This window comes from Arvicanthis niloticus, chromosome 25 (genome assembly GCF_011762505.2).
Source record: "Arvicanthis niloticus isolate mArvNil1 chromosome 25, mArvNil1.pat.X, whole genome shotgun sequence".
Taxonomy (NCBI): Eukaryota; Metazoa; Chordata; class Mammalia; order Rodentia; family Muridae; genus Arvicanthis; species Arvicanthis niloticus.
In genome coordinates, this window is record NC_133433.1 from 21,797,095 (window position 1) to 21,822,736 (window position 25,642).

The 25,642-nt window shown below is 41.1% G+C and overlaps 1 protein-coding gene across 10 annotated transcripts in view; it reads left to right on the plus strand.

The window, feature by feature from the left end:
* The window catches only part of Asph (aspartate beta-hydroxylase), a 200,437-nt gene that overhangs the window by 154,034 nt on the left and 20,761 nt on the right, over positions 1-25,642 (plus strand). For all 10 annotated transcript variants that reach the window (XM_076924217.1, XM_076924210.1, XM_076924213.1 and 7 more), the window contains 2 exons: positions 2,187-2,324; positions 18,854-18,989. In XM_076924217.1, coding sequence (XP_076780332.1) covers positions 2,187-2,324; positions 18,854-18,989 — 274 coding nt within the window. The remainder of the gene's footprint in view (positions 1-2,186; positions 2,325-18,853; positions 18,990-25,642) is intronic.

Genomic DNA, 25,642 nt, shown 5'->3' on the forward strand with positions numbered 1-25,642 from the left:
AGTCTTTCCAATGCTTTACTAATGATTCAAAAATTAATGAACTACCAGACTTAAAAAAAAAAAAAAAGAATCATATGTTGTAATTAATGTTGTTCAGTTGAACAGCAGAAGGTTCAGGAAACAAAGTCCTAAATTCAAATTGGCTGAAACCGTAATGATCGAATTATTTCAAAGATGAGTTTTCTTTCTTTCTTTCTTTTCTTCTTCTTTTTTTCCTCCCCCCCGCCTGACATCAATTAGCCATTTTAACTTTCTGGGCTTTAAAGAAACTCTAGGCCCAACTTACATGTTTCTCAAGGAAAATACATAAGAAGTATTAGCATATGTGATCTTTGGGATTTTAATGAGAAAGATAATTAAGAATTTTTCATGGTTTCAAAAGGTGTTACAAAGAGAGAAAGAGCATTTAGCTGGTTTTGAGGGGCCTTGAATTCTAGTTCCAAGAATGGAGGCATTATAACTCTCAGTTCCAGCAGTTATAGGAGGGAGAGATTCAGGCTGTTAGAAGGCTCTGATGAGGTCATTTATGGCAAAGGCCAATCGTGGGGTGTTGTGGGAAATAAGACGGCCATCGGCACACCCTTTACTGTGCTGAGTAAGAACGCTTTGCAACATGATTGTTAAATAGTTTTCAAAGCTAATAATTTTGTACATTAAAATATGATTTTATTTATTGCCAAGTTTTTAAATAATAAAATTAAAGGGAACCCAATATTTTCTATGTTTAAATTATTATACCTGGAGTTTTACAACGAAGGTATTTAAGTTAACATTAAATCTTTTTACTGGTCATATATATTTAATCAGGTGTGATAGCACATGCCTATAATCTCACTACACAGGAAGCCAAGGCAGGAGGGTTACACATTGGCAGTTATCCCGGCCTATAGAAGGAGACACTGTATTTGACATAGCTGCACATTTTTTTCAAAATCTCTTCTGAAAAGAACAATCGTAAGATTAGACATAGCAAAGGAAGCGATGTTACTCAGTGTGCTACTAAGAAACTCTTCAATCCAAAGACAAAGGGGGTGTAGGGCAGGCAGCAAGAGAGGAGGGCCACTTCGGGGCATGTGCTGGATCGCCATTTGGAGCAGCCACATGGAACAAGTACTCTGCAGAATGATAATACCCTCCCCCGCACAAAGCCAGTCTTAGTTGCCAGTTGTATCTTGAGAGCCAGCGTGAAGCCATGAATGTTGTCCCTTATTGCAGAAAATGTACACACTCCATGAACAAAAGTTTCCTATTAAAAAGCCTGATACGCCATACAATGTCTATCATAGTTATAACTGCCATACTATTTATTGCCAGTTCAGAATAATGTTTCCTTTTTATCTATCATGTCACCACAGGACATCAAAGAAAGTTACTAGGAAAATAAATTTACTCTTGGTTGGTTTTAGCAGCCCACTTCAGTAAATAGTGAATGCATTTGAAATTGTTTAAATCATAATCCACTTCTTTTAGAGAAAATACAGAAATGGAACTCACAAAATGAAAGCTAAATACAAAGATGGCCTCCTTCAGTGTCTTAAGCTGTGTGTATACACAACAAATTATGTTTTAAATTGGCTTAGATGTGTGGAAACCAAACTAGTCAAGGCATGAATCCAGAATCCACAGAGCTAACGGCATGAAAGTGAAGATAAATGCTAGTGTTCACTTGTCCTAATGGCTTACAGAAGAAAGCTCTGGTAAACCACAGAATTCTCACCAGCTATCATTAAGTAAGGTCTTGACTTAATTATCTCAAGGTACAGATAGTCCCTGAGTTAACAAAGGTCATAGTTGTTTGAGACTTTTCAGTTCTATAGAGTATGAATTCAGTCTGCATTCAATAGAAACCACATTTCAAATTTTGACTTCTGAGCTCTTCTCAGCAGACCAATATATGGCACCTTACTGTCTGTGCCTCTGAGCAGTGATGGTAATCTGTGGCCCTGTCAGTCATACATCACGGGGGGAACCAGAGGGCCCTCTGCAAGAGCTCTGGTGCTGAAGAAAGATATTCTGTGCGTTAGGAGGAAGTAGGTTTTCACTGTAGAGTATTCACAGTGGGTCTGCACGGTGGCCAGACCACACCTCAAAGAGCATCTGTACCAGCTTATGTGCTGTCCTTCAATTTTGAAATAAAAATGTTTTCTGGAAAAGAAGAACATGAAGCAGCCTTTCTATTCTTTCAGGCATATAAGTGGTATGAACTTGGGCACAAGAGAGGACATTTTGCCTCTGTCTGGCAGCGTTCCCTCTACAATGTGAATGGTCTGAAGGCTCAGCCGTGGTGGACACCCAAGGAAACTGGCTACACAGAGCTGGTGAAGGTGAGTATTAGCTTCCACAGCAGCCCATCCAACCTACCTCCTGCTGAAACCACAGGTGTGGAAGGAATGGTAGAGAAAAGGTATTTTATTTCTAGTAGGAGAATCTTCTTCTAACTGAAGCCTTCTGAGCCAAGCTGCCCTCGTCTGTCCATCTCTGTCTTTCAAGCACCCAATGCCAGCTCATGATGCTCTGAGCACTCACAGAACTTTCCTAACCCGACACTCCCACGTCCTCCCACAGTCCTTCCCAGTACAACACGGTCATCTTCATCACAGCCAAAACCTGTTCCTGGTACCAATTTCTGGCCTATGTTGCTTGCTTCGGCTATGATAAAACACTGACCAAAAGCATCTTGGAGAGGAAAGGGATATTTTAGCTTATAGGTCTGTCATCAAGGGAAGCCAGGGCAGGAGCTCAAGGCAGGAACCTGGGGGCAGAAACTGAAACAGAGACCACAAAGGAGTGCTGCTTGCTGCACTGCTCCTCACGGCTTGCTTGACCTGCTTTGTCATACATCCCAGGACTACCTGTCCAGCCAGGGGTGGCACTATCCATAGTCAGCTGGACCTCCTCCACAAATCATTAAAAAAAAAAAAAAAAGCCCTAACCAATTTGCTCATGGGCCCGTCTGAAGAAGGCAGATCTTCAATTATTGATCCCTCTTTGTAAGTGACTCTAGCTCGAATCATTGACATACACCCCTTGGGGTGTTAGATGACAAGGAAAAAAATTTGTGGGCAATAACAGTTCTCAGACTTCTCAGTCTTAGTGCCCTTTATGCTCTTAAGAATTATTGAGCTTTATGGGGATTTTTCTTTGGGTGGGAGGTAGGGGCTATTCCTTTCCATAGAATAATCATAAAGTAAAATTAAAATACCATTTCAGTTCTATGTCTTAATTCTTTAGAAATTCTGCGGCATTACAAATAGTTATATGTTCATATGTAATCATCGTCATTTAGATGTAGAATTATTTTTATGTAGAGTTAGAATAGAAAAGGTAATGAGAAGATTGAAATTATGACATGTTTATAAGTTCTTCAGTGCCTGGTTTAGTAGAAGATAGCAGGAGTTTGATGTCTACTTCCTACAACCATTAGAGCAGTGTTGTTAGATAGTACATAGCTCCTAGCAATTCCTGTATGTGCCTGAGCCCGAGTGAATACGCAAAGTGTTATGTGTTCCTCTGGGTTATCTAGAAGATTGTTTGGACTTTTCAAATACCTAGAGAGTCCAGAACCTCAGGTATCCCTGGACTGGACTTTGAGGACTTCTGGCCTTGAGGACACAGAACAAGAAAGCAGTTATACCTATTTTCTAAAAGGTCATAACAAATAAATAACAGAAAGAAAAGTTATTCTAACAGTTTAACAGCCATAAAACATGGAAACATTTTTACATCCGTAGATTAAATCTAAATGTAAAGATTACGTGTGATTTTGTTATCGATTGGTGAGCTTATGTTTGCTTTAAGTTAAATGTGTTCTTAGACTCATTAATAAAATGGGACTGAGTATTGATTTACTAACAATTTGTTTTATATTTCAAATGGAGAAAATGTGCATCATTGGTCAGATAGGCTTCAGTCAGTTTGTAGAAGATGATTCATTCTGGTTTCCCAATAACTATGGATCTTATGTATGAGGAATAAGAGGAAAAGGACGAGGATGATAAACATTACTAATTCTAGAACCTGGATGATGGACCTGGGGAGACTCCATGGTTGCATGTATGTTTTAAATTAGTTACTTTTTTTGTTTTTGTTTTGTTTTGGTATGGTTTTTGTTGTTTTTTGGAGACAGGGTTTCTCTGTGTAGCCCTAGATATCCTCTGCAGACCAGGCTGCCCTTGAACTCAGAGATACAACTGCTAGTCACATGTTTATATGAAAAAAACACCTAGAATAAAATGTCTTTAAGAACTACTAGACTTTATTGATGAATCTGATCTGCCTAGGAGGAAGAGCTGCAAGAAGCTTCCAACATACTTATGAAACAGGCCTTATTTGACTGTTTGTTTTTATTTCATATAGCTGCATAGTTTATAACCGTGCACTCCAGTGTTAAAGCCAGCTTCCCTTCCTCAAGCATTAAGCACTTGGTCAGTCAGGAAACAGTCTGGCCATGCCATGTGAGGCTTTTCTTAAGAGGCCCCATGCCTGAGCAGGAAGAGCACAGGAACATCTCAGTGACTCCTCAGCTCTTAGTGCTTTATGTTTTCTTGTCAGACTCCATCTTTCCTCAGAGCACCTACTGACCTTTGACAACTTTCCTGTATCATTCATATTTCCTGGACTCTTTGAAGATGAGTTACCTGCTAGAGCTTTCAGGATACTTTCAAGTGACAGAAATTAAACTCAAAGATTGCTTCAACAACAGGGAGCATGGTTGATTGCCATAGCTGAAAGCCTAGTATTAGAACAGAAGTCTGGGAGCAGGGAGGGCAATTAGGAAGATGGTTTCTTGTTAAATGTGTTCTTCCTTGGTTAGCTTCCTCCTTGGAAGGTTAACCTTCCTCCTTGGTTAGCTCTGTCCTTTGTGTTGAGATAGCTGTCAGCAGCATTTGGAATGGAGCTGGGAAGAGTGAAAGCACCATTGGGCAACCACACAAATATTAGAGACTTCTGGGAAGAGCCTTTCCTATTGGTAACATGTCAGTTGGGCACTCAGGGGTACAAGGCAGCTTGAGACACAGAGTAGCTTCCTGGCTTCCAGGAGGAGAAAGAGTACTGGTCTACCAGTCTAGAATACTGGTCTCTCCTTCCAGTCTGACTGAGCCACACTGAGGGACAATGCTTTATGAAGTTGTCCAAAATCCCCAGTAAGTACATCCAGAGGGCTTCCTCTGAGCTGAGTGGCTGACCTGGAGGAAGTAGGCACCCTAACAGAGCCAGGGTACATCTGGGAAGGCAGGATACAGTGTTGGGTATCCATCTTTGTTGTCTGTTGGCACACACTTGGACCCAAATATATTTTTCTTTCTTCTCTTTTTCATTTTTGCCATTAATTTTTAAAGCTATTTTCACTTTTTTGGTTTACCTGCTATTAAAACATTGATTAGAGCTATATTGCCAAATATAATTCTCACTCTGTGGTCCACATCCAACTATATTAACGTTATCATTTATTGTAAAGACTTGCATACCATGTAAACTCCTGTTTCCTGTGCCTTTCTAACTTGGTGGTTTTAGCCAGTGTCTTGGTTCATTTGTGATGTTATAAGAAAATCCCACAAACGGAATGTCTTAGAGACCACACAGATCTAGTTTTCAAGATTCTGTATCTGAGAGATCTAAGATGAACATAACAATGTTCGGTGTCTGGGAAGAGCTTGCTTCCTGGTTCACTGATGGCATTTCCTCACTGGGTTTTCATATAGTGGAAGAAAAAAGGCAACATTGTGTCAGTACATTACTAAAATTAGTATTCAACTGAATTAGTTTAATTAATTAAATGTGTATTAAAATTGTATTAAGCCAAATTAGATTATTTTAAATAAAGTGCTGACATCCAGTAAGCTATTTAAAAAGAAAAGACAGGCATTAACAAGTGTTGGGAGATAGAAGGAGAAACAAACCTTTGAGCATTTTGGAAATGTATAAGACATAGTGGAACCACTTTGGAAAACACTATGGTTGCTCCTCAAATAGCTGAATATAAAATGAGGGCGTAACCCAGCAATTCTGTTCTAGTAAAATCAGGGTCCTTCAAAGTGAGTAACGAATAGACAGATATGGCGGGTATATCACCACCACAACAATTAAAAGTGATGCAGTCTTCCTGTAGGATTGACATCCCCTTCAGCTCCTTCGTTCCTTCCCCTAGCTCTTCCATTGGGGTCTCAGGCTCAGTCCAATGGTTGGCTATGAGTATCTGCATCTATATTACTCAGGTGCTAGCAGAGCCTCTCAGAGGACAGCTACACCAGGCTGCTGTCAGCAAGTACTTCTTGGCATCAACAATAGTGTCTGGATTTGGTGGCTGCATATGGGATGGATCCCCAGATTGGGCAGAATCTGAATGGCCTTTCCTTCAGTCTCTGCTCCATTCTTTGTCCCTGCCTTTCCTTTGGACTGGGACAATTCTGGGTTAAAATTTTTGGGATGGGTTGGTGACTCCATCCCTCAACTAGGAACTGTGCCTATCTACTGGGGGTAGTTTCTATCGGTTCTGTCTCCACTTTGTGGAGTATTTAGGCTAAAGTCATCCCTGTTGGGTTCTGGGAGCCTCTTGCTTCCCTGGCATCTGGGACTTTCTAGTGGCTATACCCAGTTCCCCATCCCCCACTACTATATATTGCTATTCAATTTCCTGACACACTGTACTTCTTTCCTGTCCCTTCCCATACCTGATCCTGCCCCCCTTTTTCTCTCCCCCTCTTCTCTCCCTCCCTGGTCCCTCTCTCCCTCTACCTCATGTCTAACTGGATCACCCAGAGCTCCCACTAACCAAAGAGTATACATACAGGAATCCATGGCTCCAGTTACATGTGTAGCAGAGGATGGCCTTATCTGGCACCAGTGGGAGGGGAGGCCCTTGGTCCTGTGGAGGCTTGATGCCCCAGTGTAAGGGAATGCTAGAGCGGTGAGGCAGGAGTGGGTGACTGAGTGGAGGAGCCCCTTCATAGAGGCAAAGAGGAGGGGTATGGGATGTGGAGAGTTTGTGGAGAGTAACCAGGAAGGGGGGTATTGTTTGAAATGTAAATGGATAAAGATAAAAAAATGATTAATAGTAAATAATAAATAAATAAATAAATAAATAAATAAATAAATAAATAAGATGAAGTCCTGACACCTAGTCTATGATAGATGAACCTTAAAAAAATCATGCTAGGTAAACAGGCTGCTCACAAGAAGAGCATGTTATAGAACTATGTTCATATAAACTGTCTTCACTAGGCAAATCACCTGACACAAGAAATAGGTGTTTTCTGGAGTCTGAATGAATGGGACAATGGAGAATAACCTCTAATGAGAAAGAGCTTACCCTGCTGCCTACTTGGGTTTTCTGTCATTCCACCAGCCAACTAGACATTGGCCGTGTTTCCTGTACTTGTGGCATTCACCCAACCTGTGTTCTGAAGATTTCATAAGTAGGAATGCTCAATAAATATTAGTTATTATTACTATGGTGGTTGTAATTTTAATTATGTGATTTCGTGCATCTCTAAAAGCACCTGTAAAGTTAATTTTGAAGTATCATCTGTTATTGGAATAATAATGTAATAATTGACATCCATTAAATGCCGCCTACCAGCCATCAATGTGCTGCATACTTTTATGTACTGTTTCTAATCTAATCTTTATCTCAGCTCTAAAAGATTATTACTGACATATTCATATATATGAATGAAATAAGGCTGAGGGAAGTTAAGACACTTCCCTAAGTTCCCATCTCTAATGGTATCGGAACTGGGATTTTAATCTACATGACCTTACCCTTAAATCCATGTCCTCTCTTGTGCCCTACGATGGTCTTTAGAATTGTTGACATTTGCTCTTAGGTCATATGATCTTTTGCTAGTTAGGTATTTATTTCATAATGACATGTAACTGAGCTTCTGAGTTGTAGCACTTGATCTGATTCAAACTCAGCTTTTTGAAAGAAGGAACGCAGAGCCTGGGTGTTAGTCTGAGAGTCCAGCAGCATATAATCCCGGTGTGGGCAGTGTCCTGCGGCTCAGTTGGATGTGAGACTATTTCACTCTGCTACCTTAACTTGCAGAAATACTAATATCTATACATGGAGTGACCTTTTAAAATGAAAACTGCTTCAGGGCATTATTGCTGCTAGTAATGACTGAGTACTGAGGAATAACACAGCTCCTCACTGTTCACTTGCCAAACAGACATCAAGATAATCTTCCATTTCAAAATTCAAGATTTGACTATCCTGAGTCCCCCAGCCATTGATATCTCGAAATCAAAACCTTCCAGATGTGGTGGTTTTAAATTTGACCAAAATATTTTCAAAATAATTTCGTAGAGTCTAAGTCCCTTGAGTGACTTGCATTAACTAGCAGTATGTCTTCATTCAGGGTACTCAGTGTTCAGAGACAGAGAGGGATGTTTCCTTGCTGGTGTGGGATGAGGCCAAGGGAAATGCAGCCCTGTGTTGCTGCTGCACTTTGTTGACTTGTCGACTCTCACTGTGGGGCTTCTGATTCAGGAGCTCTGACACTGGGTTTGTAAATCTAGATGGAAGAAGCAGAGAACAGTGCTAACAGCTGTATTTTCTCTTTGGGTACATTTTCATTAAAGTTGATAGATTGTTGCATATCGTTCAGAAATAATCAGAGTGCGAAATTCCTGAGAGACACTTAGCTAAAAAAATGATATAAAAATGGATTAAAAACCCTTGGTAGATTGAAGCTAAAAAGCATTACTTCTATAAGAAGAGCCATCACAAATGGAGAATCCCACTCGGTTTGAAATTATCAGCTTGTTGAGATTAGCAGTTTGATCAGCGCTAGTTGACGGCCAGTTTAAATGTAAACACCCATGCATAGAAGTTACAGTAGCACATTCAAAACCCAGCAACCAAGAGCAGCTGAAGCTGTAGGTTAAAATATCCCCCAGCACCAGTCCCCCAACACACACACACACACACACACACACACACACACACACACACTCACCTTCTTGCATTCAGCACTAGAAAAGAAAAGCCCTTGCATTCCTCTCTGAGCTTCAGCAAACAGCATGTGGGAGAAGTTTGCCTTTCTTCCCAGTGTGGCTTTATTTCAATTGGAGAAGTTCCCAGGAGCATGTGCCAGTTTGATTAGACGAGAACTCCCCATCCTGTTCCATTGGACGCTGCTCTTTTTAAGAACTCCATCGTGGATGAATGACCTCACCTGGGCGGAACGAGGAATTACTTAGTAATTATTATGGTAGGGCTCCCACATTTCTCTCTCTCTATGATCGAATAGTTGAATGGTCTCAAGGAACTTGAACTTGCTTTGAAATGAAATGGATTGAGGAAGGAAAAATATGTCAGATTTCGTGTGGAATTAAGCCACAAATTAAGAGGATTAGCAGTTTTACATAAAAGTGAGGGCAGAGCTGTGGAGAAGCAACAAAAGCAATTCCTTGAGATTTGCATAGTAGTGTAATCTTACAGTTTTAAAGCACACTTCTAACTTTTTGGACCACAGTGATATCTTCATAGAAAATGGCGATAGAACAAAGATGAGGTGAATGACTGACAGCCATGTGCTTAAAGGTGAGCTTTGTAGGAGGACCCCACCCCCACCCCCATTAGAAGCAGAGAAATGTTTGCTCTCAGCTCTGGCACGCTGGAGAAGTAAATTGGCATTCAGCCAAGACTATTTTATCTCTAAATTTAAAATATCTACATCAGTTCCTCCTCTCTTGCAAGGTTTTGTTCAGACTCAAAACACAAAACAAAGAAACCCATCACCTAGGATATCCCTGGGTGCAGTTTAGATGCCAGCTCTGTCTTATATGGCAAAAGGCCTGCCTGTAAAAGTCACAGAGTCAACCACAGCTTCTAATACCCCAACTGAAGAGCCAGGTAATAGTGAGATGCAGAAAGATTTAATCTATACTCATTGGGAAAAAGAACAGGAAAAGTGTCTGGGGGCTCCAGGTTTATCCTTGGAGTCCTGACATGAGCTTAGGTAGACCCTTCTTGAGTGACTGTCATACTTATATACAAAGCTAAGGGTGGCCCAGTGTAAAGCAGACTCCCTCCCTGCCTTTCATCCTGGGTTACCTCATAGGCCCAAGTGAGGAATGTTTGCTTTTAAGCTAAAGCTGCTTCTAAGAACCTCCTTTAAGATCATCATATTCAAACCAAGTCTGGGAAAGAACAAAATACTGCATCACCTTTGAGTTATTTTAAGCCAGAAGGCAACTTTTCTTTCACAAAGTAAAGTGAGTTTTCAGTATTTGTCAACATGGGGGGAAAAAATGGCTTTATTGCCGGCTCCTTTGTGGAACACACAGTGCAGCGTCTGATATTTCAGAATGATTGTCTATAGTTCATATTCCATTTTAGGCTTTAAAAATCTGTGGCTTGATAAACACATGTACAGATCAATATCTTCAATGTACATATATGCCTATGCATATGTTCTTGTGTCTCATTTACCTTTGAAGTCCCTGAAGCCTTCAGCTGGGGATATTATGTCAACTACAAAGGCCCAAAGACTAAAAGTCCTCAGCAATATAGCTGTGACCCTAAGGCCTACAAGAGCCTGCCTGACAAACTAGCCATATTAAAATAACCAATTAAGGAAAGGACCTCAGTATAAAGTAGGCTTGCAGAAGACCACACTCCTGTGTTCAGCGAAGTCTAGGAAATTTGGCAGTGACTTCTATAACATTAGCCCAAATGGCAGTGATATGATTCATAAATAACATGTTTCCTGGGTTTTGTCTATAGTTCTAACTTAACCAGAAAAAAGCCAAGAAGGCACTTCTAACTTAGCCCCAGCAGACCCTCCTTGTCAGATCTTCCATCGTCTTCCCTTGTCTCGCCACTCCCACCTGCACCCCACCTAAAAGAGACTGGCTAAGCCCAACTCCCTCCAAGCTCAGAATAAATAAATGGCTTCTGCTGGCTTTATTTGGCTGGTCTTGTTTTATTTTCACAATAAGAAATGATAGCTATTTTCTTTCATCTTTATATTCAAGCTTAGAAAAACAGAGCTGGTCACAATGCATTAAGGCTAGTGAGAAACTGTTCCTTTGATCTGCAGAGGTTTTATTAAAATTACTGCACAGAGAATTTGCTCGGAGACTCTATAGTTGCTGTGGCCTGTGCTCTGTTCTACTATTTCAGCTGTGCCCTGCCCTCACCAAGGCTAGCCAGTGCCCTTGTGCTGCTACTGGTTCTAAAGCCTGGCACATCACGTGGCTTATCTTGCCAAGGTTTAGGACAACTGATTTTATCTCTAAAAAGGTATATAACTCCTTAAATAAGATAAAATGATCACCATTGCTAAAACAAGATCTAGAATTTCTAATATAAATCATAAACGTATTCCTAGGAAGTTAAGTAAGACGGAGTGTGTATATGAATGCACTATGGAGATCGGTTCATTCCAATTCCAGGTACTTGTGCCTATGCATTCCTTTAACACATCCCCTTTTTAAATGTATGACCGGATTCTCTAAAGGTACCTGACATCACTAGAACTTTCTCAAATGCCTCTCTGCAATCTCAGTTTGTTTGTTTGTTTTTTTCAAATTACTAATCACCAATCACCCACCCAGAGCATCTCATTTAGATTATTCTGAGCCCTCCGAGTTCTTGTGTTTATATTTCTCTACAGAATAAAAACACAACTCTTTTGTTTCTTCTAGAGGGGATCTCACTATGTAGATTAGTCTGGCCTGGAACTCAGAGATATTCCTGCTTCTTCCTCTGCAGTCGTGGGGACTCCGTGTGTGTCAACACACACTGTAAAATATAATTTTTCTCCTCCGTCTCCATTACTTTTATTTGTATGAATTTACTCATCTTCTTGTTGATGAGGAATTATTTAGAACCTCCATCTACTGTTTGCTTTCTTAGCTAGAGCAAGTTCCTACTTGAACATGTTTTACTGAGATGGCTGAATTATCTCTCTCTCTCCCTCCCCAATTCATGTCTTGAAGTGCCAAGCAATAGTAGCTCACAATGTGATGATAATGGAAGGTAGGACCTTTACAAAGGTGAGTAAAGTAAAGGCAGGACACTGAGGAGGACCCTGACCCAGTCTGCCTTGAGTGCTTCTCAGAGCATGGGATTTAAATTCATAGAACCCCAAAGTGCACCCCTTCAGAAGACAGGCTATGTGGGGCCCCAGTGAGAAAATAGAATAGAAGGTTTCCAGGTGGCTTTTCAAAAGATTGTTAGTATTAATTGCCCCTCCCTATACCCCCCCTCAGAGACTTTTGAAGGAAGCTTTTAAAATGAAGAACCTGGGGTAATTGATAAGTAACTTAAATAACCTACCCAGAATCACATGAATGATAGGGGGCAGAATTAAATGTGCAAAGTAAACAATCTATCAGAGAAACAGAAGGAGGGGGAGGGAAAGGAAGGGAATAGGAGAGGGAAGAGGGCAAAACTGAGGGAGGAAGAGGAGGAGGGGGTGGTGAAGGAAGAGGAGGAGATGGTGGTGAAGGAGGAAGAAGAAGAGGAGGAGGAGGAGGAGGAGGTGGAGGTGGTGGTGGTGGTGGAGGAGGAGAAGGAGCAGGAGGAGGAGGAGGAAGTCTAAAGAACATCAGGTGACCAAGAGTAACAGTAAAACAACAGCTTAAGGCAGGAATGCTTTTAAGGTTATAAAAAGACATTGGTCTTAGTGATGATTTCCTGGTATGACTTAAAAATCACAAACCCCCAAAAGAAAAAGTAGACCAGTAAGGTTACATTAAACTTCTGCACGTGGGCGCAATCAATAAAGTGAAAAGGTGACCTACAGAATTCGAGAACATATTTGCAAAGTAAATGTATCATTAAGATTTCTTGTCTAAAATATATGAGGGCATGTGCACCTCAAAGGCAAATATTAACATGTCTAGGACATTTTTCTAAAGAATGTGAACAAATCATCAAAGGATGTGTGAAAAGTGGTCACACCATTAGCCAAGGAAATCCAAATCAAAACCATGGTGAGATGTCACATCACGCCTGATAAAAAAGAAGGAAGTGTTGACAAGGATGTGGAGGAAAGAATGCTCCCAGGGTACCAATGGGTGGGATATAAATTATACAGCCATTATGCAGAAATCTTCACTAATCAATTAGTAGCACTATAATTTCATTCAGCAATCATGCTTTTGGGGATATATATATATACATATATATATCCCTACATATATACATATATATATATATATATATCCCTACAAAGACAAGTACATTAAAATATGAAATATTATATATAAAATGTATATATAATCAATCTATAATTATATAATATATAATACATATAATATATATCCAGGGAAAATGACATCAAATTTTGAGCCCCCAACACCTACCCTAATCCATTGCAACATTATTCATAATATTCCAACATATGCAACATCCAGCAGGTACGTGGATAAAGAACATGGTACATATGCCAAGGAGGATACTACTTGGCCTTTAGAAAAGGAGCCATTTTCATTTGCAGCAACATCTGACCCTGAAGGATATATAAGTCAGACATAGAAAATTAAACTCTGTATGATATTACTTGTATGTGAAATCTGACAGAGTCAAAGTTAGAGTAGCCAAGAATGGCACGGTGGTTGCCATGAGCTGAAGTGTGGAAAGAATGGGGGATGTTGGCCTGGATGGTGCAAACTGAGTCACAAGAGGGGTGCCTCGATGGCCATAGCCTGCGGCGTGGTGATGATGGATATGGTAATGAATTTGAGTGTGGACATCATAACCTTCACAAAATACACAAACAAACACGGTCATATTGTACACACTGAGTCCACTTAGGCTTTGCTGATTCAATACTGCAAGATAAAGGTGAGATTCTAATGTTGGCTAAGAAGAAAAACTGTAGAAAGAAATGGTAAGTTGCCTTTCAAAAGTGCTAAAGAAACACTTATTGTACATTGTCTAAGCTTTGATCGAGGGGAAGCAGAATCTCAATATTTTAAGACATGTCATTTTACCAGTGGTGTGTTCTCGCAAGTACAGTAGTCTGGGAATAACGGGCTGCCCAGCACTAGGTCCAGGTCAAGCAAGGTCACAAGAGCCCAGACAGTAGCAGGTGTGGAAAGCCCCTTGCAGGAGGCTTGTGGGATTATTACCTTGGAAAAAGAGAAACAAATTCTATGAGGATTTTTTTAAATGAAATGTAGAATTCTGCACCCAAAATGCCTGGGGGTAGAAGTGTTTCAGAGTTGCCTTTTAGGGGTTATTATAAAGAGATATCTTGGGAAGAGGAGCCTCTGGTAGCATGAAGTTCATTTCTGTCTTAGATGCACCTTGTAGCCATAGGCTGGAAGTAGCTTTATATGCAATTTTGCATAATTTTACACATGAAACAAAGTTTTGTGATATGTTATTTTCTACCTGTCAAGTTCCTAAAGCCCCTGACTGTGAGGCGTTTAGGTTTTCAGGTGTTTGGAGTAGTCACACTCTACCTGTGGCATCAAGTGATCCTATAGTAACTTCTTTTCATAGGCAGTAAAGACTTGGTTACATGCATTAGAAAACTAAGCCACCAATGGGGACAGAATGTCTACCAGCTATGCAAGAAATGAATGCAGTGTGATCTTACAACTCAAGCATGAGTGATACTTCATTGTCATAATATTATAAAATCTGAATGTGAATTTACGCAGATATGGGATGGATTTGTGAAGCTAATGATCACCAAGATAGAAAAGAGAAAGCCATCAAATTTTGCTAACCATCCCTCATAGGTGAGAGATGAGACCTCCCAGAGTCGTTGATTTGGTTAAAAGATATTTCCATCAAAACGTACAGGGTTGTGCTTGGTGTACACCTGAGTTTCCCTTTGTGTGCCCCAGGCTTACTGGTGTCATCTTATGGTTCACTTAGTTCTGACACTTGTCGTGAGTGGGATCTATCTTTGAGTTGCTTTCTCTGGATGACACAGAACAGGCTGTCTGTGCACAGGGCATACCTTCTCCTGACAGGTACCTGAGCATGTCTGTGTGAACTACTGTTCATGGGAGCCTGTGAGAAGCCCAACTTGTGGGAGCTCTGGGGGTAATCAGGCTAATGCCCACCACAGTATGTAGTCTCTAAGCCAAGGTATGGCCCTCTTTCTTTCCGCGGGTACCTTAGGAATGGTTGAGGAGAAGACAGAAGAGTGGCTTTCTGTTGCTAGCTTTGCTGGCCATAGGCCTGTGGGCTGTGGGCTTAATAACCACTCCAAGAGTCATTTTGTGTTTCCTTAGGAGGAAAGCTACCCCCTAGAGCAACAGTAGAGATCCTTCCAGTCATTAATTTCTATGACAGAGTATTGAACTCAAAAGAGAAATAAAAAGTTGATGTTTCACTACGGAAATAAATAGAAATCTCTGTAGCTTTTGGTTAGTCATAGTAGTCTACAAAGGAACACATCCAAAAGAATATGCATAAGCTTAGAGTGCGATTTATTAGACAACCAGTGCCTGCTTAGTTTCAGAGTGCTTGTCTGCAGGCTGGAGGGCTGAGAAAAGCTATAGCTGCTGCTCAGTGCTAGAAGCTGGGAAAGCAGAAAGATACTGATGTGGTGGGAGGCTGTGGGTCTAAGTCCTATGTCAAGTTGCTATGGAAATGAAGTCAAAGGTCAGAGTCTGATTTCTTCTGACAGTGGTAGCAGCAGAAAGTTTCAGATGCTAAAGGGAGGATAGTTTCAGAAAGAAAGAAGGAAGAGAGGTGAAGGAAGAAAGGAAGGAAGGAAAGAGAGAAAGAGAGAGGAAGGAAGGGAGAGAGAGAGAGAGAGCGAGGAAGGAAGGAAGGAGGAGGAAAGGAAAGGGAAAGAGGGAGAGAGGAAGAAAGGAAGGAAGGAAGGAAGGGAGAGAGAGGGAGGAGGGGAAGAGAGAAGGGGGAGAAAAAGAAAACTTATTACCCCCATGGAAAAGCACCTTGGCAACACTCCCAGGGAGACTGAAGGTGAAGGGTGCAGGACTGACATTTTATAAATAAAAGACAGCCTGTTCTTAAGTAGAAAATTTAAATTATATTGAGTGATTCAATCACTTTAACATTTTTCTCCTAGGACTTTGTGCCCTATTTTAGTAACAAAAAGATCAGCTGTTCCCAACGATGCCCTTAAAATCAGCTTTCAAAAGAAATAAAAAGGATTTCAAGAAGACTGGGGGTGGGGGAAGAAGAGGCTTGCCCTTATAAGGCTCTGATAACCTCATTTGGAAAGTAATTTCATGTGTTAGAGAGGTAATTCTCTCCTTGTCTGTGTGACAGACTCACAAGAATCTAACAGATCTATCAAGCAACTTGACCAAGCTACAGTACCACCGAGTACGGTGGCAATTTCGGAGAATTCATGATGCGCACACTGCAAAGTCTTGGGTGCACTTTTTCCTCTTTTCATAATCTTAAAACCTTAACAAAATCATCCAATTCTCTCACTCTGGGGACCTGGCACAGCAAGGACTTTCGAGCCTCCCTTTATTAAAATGTACTTTAGAACTTACTAGCCAGCTTGAGATGAGTAAATCAGCAAGGACTGTGCTTGAACTGTGTTGAACAAGGACCAGTGATTGGCAGCTCTCCCCACAGAAGGAGGAAGCACACAGGTTGCAAGGAAAGTGATGATGGGTTTCACAGAAACAGAATTACCAAAGCACTCTCTACTCAAAATCCTGTGCCCTGCAATATTTTAAGTGATCCTGTGTTTTCACATGATACAAAAATGTTTTAAAATGTTTTAAAAGCAAAGATGACAAATCTAGCCCTATAAGACCTTAATTGGCCTTATATGTGATTCCAGAATTGGGGAGCAATCTGCACCCAGTTTCTCAAGACTCTTTACCCTAGGAGCAGATTATATTTATAACCAGAGAAAGGGAAGTGGATTTCAAATATAAATATATAGAGATAAAAGGCAAAAGAGCCATGTTGGTTGCAGCTCGGGCGTGTCCTATTTGACTTTGGTTTAACAGTAGGCATCTAGTAATTGGCTGAGATTCACCTACTTGCTCCCAGAAGAGGTTACAACATGGATACATATCAAGTTTCAGTGCACAGTATATACAGAAATGCTTGAGGAAATTTGAAATTATGTATGAGGTAGCAGCTTCACGCTAAGCCGGTATAGTCCCCACACAAACCTGTGCAGCCATTCAGATTTAATCAGGTTTTGGTTTTTCTACATTAAAACATGAGTCCGTGGAACATAGGTTGATCAAAACGAAACAAAAAGAACACTTTCATTCTATCCAGTGCCTCTTTTTACTCCAAGATAAATGCTGTTCACAAGGCAGCTCACTTTCAGAAAGCTTTCACTGTTTCCATGGCGTCATTTAAATGTTGCTATTGTGCTGTTACTTCCGGTGCCCCACTTCTATTACATTACCGGCAGTGTGCTGTGCCTGATCCCTGATTTATGTTGAAATCCAGATAGTGCAGTTCTGCTCTGATCTCTTGTTCTCTGTTGTTCCAGACACTTTTCTGGGAGTACAGAACAACAGGGTTTCCATTCCCAAACCCCAATTTCACTCTGTACCTCCTTGATGTAGGACTCACCCCTGCCTGCTTCTACCCATTGCTCCCACAAGCATTTCTGCCCCACTCCACAGTGCGATGGGACAAGAGCCAGCATCATCAGTCACCAAATCTGCCAACATCAAGCCTTGGCTGAGGCTAAAGCAGCCTTATAAATAATAAGTCAAGGACATGTTTGTTTCACTGAATTCTAAACATTTTTTCCTTTTGTTATTAATTTTATCCTGCTCCAGTGGCTGGTTTCCCAAAAGCTTTGAAGTTTTAACTACTGTTTATCTTGTTGGAACAGTGTCACTGTAAGGAACACTATTGAAATTAAATCTGTAATCTGTATTCCAGTGTGGATGCTGGCATCATGTGGAACTGGGTCATTACACCATTAGCAAGACCATGGTTGTTGTTAGATTGGAGGGGAAGGGAGGAGGAAGAGAATGGGGAGAAGGAAGGAGAGAGAGGGAGAGAAAGGAACAGAGATAGAGAGATAGAGACAGAGAGACAGACAAAGGAAGAGGATGAGAATAAAGGGAGAAACTCAAAGCTTGTCATAATACAAATAATTATAGTGAGAAAGGTTTTCATAGTTTATATGAATAAGTTTATTTTTTTCCTTTTTTATTTTAAGTATACATGTTCTCTGCCTGAGAATGCATGTGTACCACATGTCTGCCTGATGCCCACAGAGGGCATGGGAAGATCCTGGAACTGGAGTTAAAGACAGTTGTGAGCCACCTTATGGGTTCATGGAACCAAACCCTGGTCCTCTGCAAGAATGGCTAGCAAGAACTCTTAACCGATAGTGAGCTGCCTTCCGATATGAACTTTCTCCTTCCCTCTCTCCATCCCTCCCTCCCTGGCCCCTTCTCTCGATATACTTGAGAAGAGGTTCCAAAGAAACTAAAATAAGCATCTAAATGAAAGCAAGAATTTTTTCTTTCTTTTTTACTTTTTTATTTTCCTTTTAGTAAAGATGGGTTTTGTTTGTTTGTTTGTTTGTTTGTTTGTTTGTTTTTATTGGTTATTTTATTTAGTTACATTTCAAATGTTGTCTCCTTTCCAGGTCTCTCCTCCACAAACCCCCATCCCATCACCCCCTCCTTTGTTACTAAGAGGGTATTCATCCACCCACCCACTTTCGCACCTCACCGCTCTAGCATCCCCCTACACTGGGGCATCAGGACCAAGGGCCTCCCCTCCCATTGATGCCAGATAAGGCCATCCTACATAAGTAGCTGGAGCCATGGACCCATCCACGTATACTCTTTGGTTGGTGGTTTAGTTCTTTCTTTCTTAAACAAACAAAACAACTGAAAGTCACCCTGAGATGTTCTGCAGGATATATTTTTCATCTCAGTGAAACAAAAATCTTCTTTTAAGTCTTTAGAGAGAAACTGGAAGTTAATCCGTGATGAAGGCCTCATGGTGATGGATAAAGCCAAGGGTCTCTTCCTGCCTGAGGATGAAAACCTTCGGGAGAAGGGCGACTGGAGCCAGTTCACACTGTGGCAGCAAGGTGAGCTCTTGGCTTCTAGATAATCTTCGTCATGCACCAACCAGATGATAAGTGAGGAGTCTTCTACTGACAGCTGCCTGTGACATATGATATGCCCTCACTGTCTTTCAACACATGCATCTGTTCCTTTGTATACATATGTGTATATGGATGAATACATAAGTGCTTTCAATTAAAGAGTGTGGTACCCACTGTACCCTACAGTGTTTGAGTAACTGGAGAGCCCACCATGTCTGTCATTGTGTCAGAAGGGAGTATCTCTGAACTGTATTCACTGCTGTAAAGTGCAGGTGATCCTGGGGGACAAAATGGCGCCAACATGGGTGGGAGCCACCACAGAGGATAAAGTTGGTGGTGGTAATGTTTTATGTTATGACTGTTTTCTACTTCTACCTTCATAAGTTTCTTCTTGTTCTTTCTGTTGATATTCAGTTGTTCTGGGAAACGTTTTGGTTGAAAGGCCTTAGTAAATTTGTTACATTCTTTAGTATTCTAAGCATTTAAGGTTGATGGACATGTAACTTCAGGTGCTGACTCTATATTGTGTGTGATTTTTTTTTTTTTACTTGAGTTTTAAAAGAAACTGAATTTATGTCTTGATTTCCATTTTGAATCAAAATAATTGTGTGTGTGCATGTGTATGTGTGTGTGTGTCTGTGTGTGTGAAGAAAGTGTGTCTGTGTGTTTTGCAGGATTTAAATGCAGAACTTCACACATATTAGGCAAATGATGAAATGCCAAGTTCTGTCTTTTGTATTCCTTTTTGAATAATCAACTTTTTTGCTTTTTTATTATATTTTATTATTTAAAACAATTTTTAAACTTAAAGTATTTGGTTCTTTCCCCCTCATTACCCACTCAGCTTTAATTTCTTTCTCAAAAACCACCCACCCAACTTTAAGTTCTTTCTCAAAAACTAAACAAAAACCTCAAAGCAACAAATCCTCCCAAACCAAGGGAACAAAATAAAATAACACCCCTCTTTCAGCAACAACAAACTGTAACCACATAAAATGACACACACATATGCACATACACACATACACACAAACACATATACCACCACCACCACTATCACCACCAACTACAATAGCAGCAACAACAACAACAACAATAAAAACTGTGGAGTCTATTATGGGTTGGTCAACTACTGAACATGAGTCCTACCCTGGACTGGTTGATATACCCAGTGTCATTTTATTGGAAAAAAATTGAGTTTCTCTCTCACCACAGGTATAAATGACAGTTCAGTTGTTAACCTTTGCCCTAGTAGCTAGGTTTTCATAATTTCATTTATTCACTCCATTATTAAAAAATACAACAAATTAAATATAATAAGATAAAACAGAAACAATCAAAGTTGAATGAGGCAAAGCAACAGGGGTTAAAAGAGAGAGTCCAAGAGAAGGCACAAGAATCAGAAACTCAATTCATTTGCACATTCAGGAATCTCCTAAAAAAAAAAAAAAAAAAACCACTAAATTATGGAAACCATAATATAAACACAGAGGACCTGGTGCAGGCCTATGCTGGCCCCATGCATACTGCTTCTGTATATGTGAGTTCATATACGTTTGCTTATATTGAGTTAGAGGGCCTTGTTTGCTTGTCACTCACCATCCATTCTGCCTCTCTCTTCCATGGAGTTCCCTGAGTTCTGAGAAAAAGGATTTATTTGATAGAGACACCCCATTTAGTGCTGAGCGTGGCAAGGTCTCTCACTCTGCCCTGTCTGTCTATGGGTCTCTGTATTTGTTCCCATCTGGTGCAGAATGAAGCTTATCAGATGATGGCTGAATAAGGCACTGATCTTCAAGTGTAGCACAGTATCATTAGGAATCATTTTATTGCTACTTTTTTTTCTTTAGACCAGTATCACTTGGCTTCTACCCTACGTCCATGGGCTATTTAGTCTCAGGTTCTTGGTCACCTGGGAAGTATTGAATGTGGATTTAATCTTGTAGAGTGGGCCTTGTGTCAAATCAGTTATTGGTTGGTTACTCCCATAAGCGTTGTGCCATCGTTGCACTGGCGTATCTTGCAAGCAGTACATCGTTGCAGATAAAGTGTTCATGGTTGATGTGGTGTTTACATTTTTTATTAATCATTCCATTTGTTTACATCTCAAATGATATCCCACTTCCCTGTTACCCTCTCCACCAACCTCCCCATCCCATGATATTCCATTTCCTGGTTACCCCTCCTCATTCCACATCTGTCCTCCCCCTCCCCTTTGCCTGTATGAGGATGCTCCCCCACCCACCCACCCACATTCTCCTGCCCCACCACTCCAGCATCCTCCTATACTGGGGCATCAAACCTTCCCAGGACCAAGGGCCTCCCCTCCCATTGCTGTCAGACAAGGCTATCCTCTGCTACATATGTATCTGGAGCTATGGATCCTTCCAGGTACTCTTCTTGGTTGGTGGTCTAGACTCTGGGAAAACTGGGTGATCATGCCAGCCTAAGTTTTTCTTCCAATGGGGTTGCTGGTAGCTGCTCCAATCCTTCCGCCAGCTCCCCCACCAGGCTTCCTGAGCTCAATCTGATGGTTGGCTCCAAGCATCCACATATGCATTGATCACTTGCTGTTCAGACCTCCTAGGGAACTGCCACACTAGGTTCCTGTCAGTGAATTTTATAGGTATTGTTTCAGGAATGGGGTCTTGCTGTCAGTTTATGGACAGCAATCTACAGTCTTGGTAACAGCCTGGGCTGTTTGAAGATTCCTGTGGGGTCCCTTTGGCCAGTAACTCCATTAGATGTAACCTAATTCCAATTATAGGAAGCTTCATTTGATAACAAGAGATGGCCAATTGGGACTCCATCTCTCCATTGTTTGTATATATTTTAGGAGGCTTCTACTATATTAGATTTCCATACTACCCCCCAAATGCCCTTTAATATTAGCTCTTGCTCCATGTATTTTTTCCCACAACCTCTGTTGACCCTTCCATCCACCCTCCCCCAACTCATCCATATGTATTTATTGTTTTTCTTTTCTTTCCTAACCAGATCTATCTGTTCCTGCTTGACCCTCACTCTATACCTACCCTCTGTGGGTCTATGGATTGTAGCTTGGTAATCACTGACTTCACACTGGATATGCACTTAAATCCAATAATCAAATATAACATTTTTTCTTTGTTGGTCTGGGACACCTCACTCAGGATACATTTATTTGTTTCTTTGTTTTGTTTTGTTTTGTTTTGTTTGTTTGTTTTGTTCCATCAATTGACCTGCAAATTTCAAGAGATCATTTTTTTTTAACAGCTGAGTAATTCTCCTTCGTGTAAATGTACCATATTTTCTTTATCCATTCTTTAGTTGTGGGACATGTAGGTTGTTTCTGATTTCTGGCTATTATGAATCGATCAGTAATGAACATGGTTGAGCCAGTATCTCTGTGGTAGGATACTTTATGTATGTGCAGAGGAGTAGTAATGCTGGATCCTGAGGTACATTGATTCCCATCTTCCTGTGGAACTGCCACACTGATTTCCATAGTGGCTGCTGAGTCTAAACTCCCACCAGCAGTGGATGCGTGCTCACCTTACTTCACATCCTGTCCAGCATGAGCTGTCACTCCTTTTGTTGATTGTAGCCATTCTGACAGGAGTTAGATAGAATCTCAAAGTAGTTTCGATTTGCATTTCCCTGGTAGCTAAGGATGCTGAACACTTCTTTAAGTGTTTCTCAGCCATTTGAGATTTCTCTGTTTGGAATTCTCTATTTAGATACGTACCCCATTTTATAATTGGGTTGTTTCCTTGATACTAATTGCCTGAGTTCTTTATGTATTTTCGATATTAGCCCTCTACCAGATGTGTAGTTGTTTAACATGTTTCCCCCCATTCCACAGGCTGCCACTTTGTCCAACTGATGATGTAGCTCAACAGTTAAAAGCTAGACTCAAAGCCAAAAGTATAAGAATAATCAACTTTTTAGCACTGAAGAATGATAGAACTGACAAATACCATATATTTTCTTCACCAATAAGTTTGTAAATGATTATCTACAGGACTAGGGGCCTGAGTCAGTGTTAGAGCTTTAGCCTGGATTGTACAAGACCCTGTGTTGCCTGCCAGGACTCTAACAAACTACTGTTTGACTACTGCTGAACATGTGTCGTGCTCACAAATTAAACAATTATTGCCAACCATGCTAAAGTACAAAGGAACCATACCACACATTTTTATTCTAGAGCCTGGGGGAAATGGTGCTCACGATCCTCCATCACTTCAGGATGACTGAAGCTTTAAGTCCTTCTCTGCAATCTGCTTGTGGCCCACGATATAATGTGATTGGAAGTTGTATTTTAGTGCACAGGGCTTGGAAATAACAAGCTCAGTTTACACTGCTGTGCCGAGCAGCCTCTATCATTGATCAGAGTTGTCGTGCAGAGTGAAGTTTCTCTTCTCTGTGGTCTTGAATATAAAGAAGACTATACCCAGGTCTCTAGCTCCATGAATATACCTGATAAAGTCACGGGCAAGTAATGCATTATTCTTTTGTATCTGTGTTGCCTGGTAGATCCCTTGCCTGAGCTATTTTCCCAAAGAAGCCAAGTTTGCTGCTTATTGAGACTTAACTTTGGTGACAAATAATAAAAACACAAACAAATCCACTGTGTTACCAAAGCTGGGCATTCCTTATTCAATTGCAGACTCAACTGAATGCCTCCTGCCTTGTAACCTGTGATATAACAAAGTGTTCTTTGAAGCATAGGATTTGGAAATCATGGTCCTCGTTTTAGTCCTGAATGTGTTCTCTCTTGCTCTCTCATGTGGGCATGCCCTGGTTCTCCTTGAAAAGAGTAATGAAAATGGTTGTGTTGAGCATGGAATAGTTCCCTCTGTCAGTGAATACTGGGAAGAAGAGTATTGAATATATGTCAGTAATTCTGCAATGTTGCTGTGTAATGGGAGCTCATTAGTAAAGGGCAACAAAGAAACAGTGTTGGGACCTAGATTAGTCAGGGTTCTCTAGAATAAAAGAACTTATAGAATGTATGTGTATACATATTATATATAGAGAGAGAGGGAGGAGGGAGAGGAGGAAGGGGGAGGGAGGGACCGGACAATTTATTAGAATGATTTACAGGCTGTAGTCCAGCTAATCCAACAATGGCTGCCTATGAAAAAAAGATCCAAGAATGCAATAGTTGTTCAGTCTATGAGGTTGGATGTTTTAGCTGGTCTTCAATATAAGCCTGAAGAAGTAGACTCTAATGCCAGTGAAGAAATGGACTTGCTAATGAGAGCAAGAGCAAGAAGGTAAAGAGAGAAACTGCCTTCTTCCAAGTCCTTTAAATAGGCTTCCAGCAGAAGTGTGGCCCAGATTAGAGGGGTATCTTCCCACTTCAAAACATTATAGATTAAAGATGTGACTCCCCACCTCAAAGATCCAGATTAGAAGTAGATCCTTCCCACTTCAAGTGATTTAATTAAGCAAAAATTCCCTCACACCCCCTTCCGTCCCTTGCCTGGTCCTTGTGGGTAGAGCAGACACCTAGCTGGTCTGCTCCCGTGTGGACACCATATCCTCAAGACATCCTAGAGGAGCAAATGAACTCAGATCGGCAGGTAAGAGCAGTTACCCACTGCCCTATACCCCAGAGCTACAACTGAGAGCAAGGGTCGCTCAGGAACCACCAGGCACCCAAACCCCACCCCAGCAGAATACCACTCCCCTTCTGCCACTCGCCTGGGCCTTGTGGCTGGGGCAGACACCCACCTGGTCTGCTTCCGTGAAGACACCATATCCCAAGATATCCTAGAGAGACCACTGACCTCAGAGCAGCGGACACTCCTTCATTGTTGGTGGAATTACAAGCTGATACAACCACTCAGGAAATCAGTCTGGTGGTTCCTCAGAAAATTGGACATAGCATTACCTGATGATCCAGCTATACCACTCCTGGGCATATGCCCAGAAGATGCTCCAACATATAACAAGGACATATGCTCCACTATGTTCATAGCAGCCTTATTTACAATAGCCAGAAGCTGGAAAGAACCCAGATGTCCTTCAAGAGAGGAATGGATACAAAAAAAAAATGTGGTACATTTACACAATGGAGTATTACTCAGCTATTAAAAACAATGAATTTGAGAAATTCTTAGGTAAATGGATGGAACTAGAAAATATCATCCTGAGTGAGGTAACCCAATCACAAAAGAACACACATGGTATTTACTCACTGATAAGCAGATATTAGCCCAAAAGCTTGAAATAGCCAAGATTCAACTAACAGACCACATGAAGCTCATGAAGAAGGAAGACCAAGTGTGGATGCCTCGGTCCTACTTAGAAGGAGTGACAGAATGTTCAAGGGAGCAAATATGGAGACAAAGTGTGGGACAGAAACTGAAGGAGAGGCCGTCTGGAGACCATTTCACCTGGGTATCCATCCCATGTGCAGTCACCAAAGGTAGACACTGATGTGGATGTCAAGAAGTGCATGCTGACAAGAGCCTGATATAGCTGTCTCCTTAGAGGTCTGCTAGAGTCTGACACATTCAGAGGCCAATGCTCACAGCTAACCACTGATAAGATCAAGGGTTTCCCAATGGAGAAGTTAGAGAGAAGACTGAAGGAGCTGAAAGGGTTTGTGGCCCCATGAGGAGAGCAACAATACCAACCAACCAGAG